The following is a 2,500-nucleotide window of genomic DNA, read 5'->3' as shown; positions in this document are numbered from 1 at the left end:
ACCTCACCTGCTGCCTGTGCGACTTTGGCCTGGGCCTGCGGCTGGACAACTCGCTGTCGGTGGACGAGCTGGCCAATAGTGGACAGGTAAAGAGACCGTCACACTTACATGGTCACTCGTTCTCATGTCTAATTATCCAGTTCATGTTCATAAAGTTGGAGACCTGTTGAACACACTCAAGTACCACTTCAAGCATTCTCTCAAATAGGAGATTAGTTGTCTTTTGTTGTCAATTGTCTTAATCACAATTGATATTGTGTCTATGCACATATCTTTGGTTGTAAATAGCCTTTTGGAGCTTAATAAAGTGACATTTGTGCCACCCAAGGTTACTTAAAGACTAAAATTCCGCAATAATCTTTTTATGTGTACGTTATTAGGTGTGTATGGTTAAATGGGTAAAGGAATTTTAACCCATGACTACTTAACAACCCCTAAATACATCTCATAAACACTACTTATACCTAATAAAAGTTTATTGAGCCTTTTGTATATTGCCACTGAATCCTATAAGACCCAGTACCATTGCGTGTGTGTTTTGCTGACCTCCCCCAGGTGGGAACAGCCAGGTACATGGCCCCAGAGGTGCTGGAGTCGCGCATCAACCTGGAGAACACAGAGTCCTTCAAGCAGACAGACGTCTACTCCATGGCCCTGGTGCTCTGGGAGATCACCTCACGATGTGACGCAATAGGAGGTACACTATCTGTGTTTTTTATCTGTCTTATTATCTATTTATCTATCTTATTATCTATTTATACATTTAGCTATCTATCTATCTATCTATCTTTCTATCTATCTATTTATCTATCTGTCTATATGTGTGTGTGTGTGTGTATGTGTGTGTGTGTGTGTGTGTGTGTGTGTGTGTGTGTGTGTGTGTGTGTGTCTATTTGTCTGTCTGTACTTGTAAGGAATGCATCCATATTCTCTGTGTTTATTTTATTAGGAAGAAAAGGCAACATACTGTAGGAGGCAGTTATACTTTCTCATTAGCGTGGAAGTGAATAGAAGACTTACAGTGTTTCTGTGTGTGTGGAGGGGTGTATAGATTTTCACTTGCTTTCGCTGTATCAACATAAAGGTGTTTGCCCTGAGATTTATCTGTTGAGGAGGGGAAGGAGGAGGAGGAGGAGGAGGAGGAGGAGAAAGATTAGTGTCCACTGGCCTCGCTAATGTCCCATACTTCCTGTTTGTCTGTGCCAAGGCCCGGGATATATATGTGGGAATCGCAGAAATAGCCGATTACCTATGGCAGCCCACAAGGCCCATATTTCTTTAGGGTTTGTTTTCACTTCCCCTCCTCCTCCCCCTCCCCCTCCCCCTTTCCCTCTCCATCTCTCTCTCTCTACCTCTCTCTCTCTCTCTCTCTCTCTCTCTCTCTCTCTCTCTCTCTCTCTCTCTCTCTCTCTCTCTCTCTGGCTGTCTCTGAGGATCCGTGTGTGTGTGTGTGTGTATGTGTGTGTGTGTTAGTGAAGGCCTGTCTCCATTGTGTCAGGCCACTGATAGAGCGCCTCTCAGTACCCGCCTGATCCTGTGCCCACCACCACTTCCTGTTTTCACAATCGCTCGCCCCAACACCCCCCCATCCACACATACACACACACACACACACACACACACACACACACACACACACACACACACACACACTGCTGGGGCCCTTTAAATATAACCCCAGGGCTCCACTGGTCTGCCCTGGGCCCGTGAATGAGAAAACAACAGCAGACGAGTGACCCTCAAAAACACATGCGAGCCCCACGAAGAAGTCGTCTGCGTCTGTTCCCACTGGCGCTCGGCCACACCGCACGCAGACACGGGCTCGCTGGACGGGACACAACCGCACGCAGACACGGGCTCGCTGGACGGGACACAACCGGTGGACCAAACCCAGCGGGCTCGCTTAACTTAGCTACACTGCGGCCACAAGCCAGCTCCCAACCAGGAACTGCACAATGTACGATTTTCAAAGAATGTTGTGAAACGTGTGTATGTGTGTATATATATATATATATGCACGTATATATATATATATATATATATATATATATATATATATGCACACAAGCATTAGCCCAAAATGCTGTGCATTATATAAGCACCATTTGTTTATTTATACATTGGTCTGTCCATCCATCCATCCGTCCGTGACTGCCGCTGTTTATTTTCTCCACGGCTGCTTTTCCAGTGTTTTCCTGAAACGTTCCCGGCAGCAGCTCCCACAAGGTGCCTGTGTTTCCACTGGGCTCTCTCCGGGCTCAGAGCAGCGCAGAGCAGCGCAGAGCAGCGTCCACTCACAAGTAGGCCACGTCTGACCAGACACACTGTGGCCGGCCGCTGCTCTCTTTCCTTCATTCCTTCCCATTTTGTTTTGCCCAAATTCCCTCCCTTTTTCCTCTCTCTCTCTCTCTTGTTCTCCTTCCTTTATCCCTCTCTCGCTCTCTCACTCTTTCTTCCATTTGTTCTCTCTCTTCCCCTCTCCCTCTCTCTCTCTATCTCT

General features: G+C 46.9%; 1 protein-coding gene across 1 annotated transcript in view; it reads left to right on the top strand.

The window, feature by feature from the left end:
• LOC134072736 (TGF-beta receptor type-2-like) overlaps positions 1-2,500 on the top strand; it is a 27,624-nt gene that overhangs the window by 16,007 nt on the left and 9,117 nt on the right. Inside the window, exons 7-8 of the mRNA XM_062529568.1 lie at positions 1-86; positions 556-697. The exon at positions 1-86 is cut by the window's left edge and continues 699 nt beyond it. Of these exons, the coding sequence (XP_062385552.1) occupies positions 1-86; positions 556-697 (228 nt within the window). The remainder of the gene's footprint in view (positions 87-555; positions 698-2,500) is intronic.

The sequence above is a fragment of the Sardina pilchardus genome, chromosome 24 (assembly GCF_963854185.1).
Source record: "Sardina pilchardus chromosome 24, fSarPil1.1, whole genome shotgun sequence".
Classification (NCBI taxonomy): Eukaryota; Metazoa; Chordata; class Actinopteri; order Clupeiformes; family Clupeidae; genus Sardina; species Sardina pilchardus.
The sequence above is the reverse complement of the archived record's forward strand: the minus strand, read 5'-3'. Positions and strand labels throughout refer to the sequence as shown.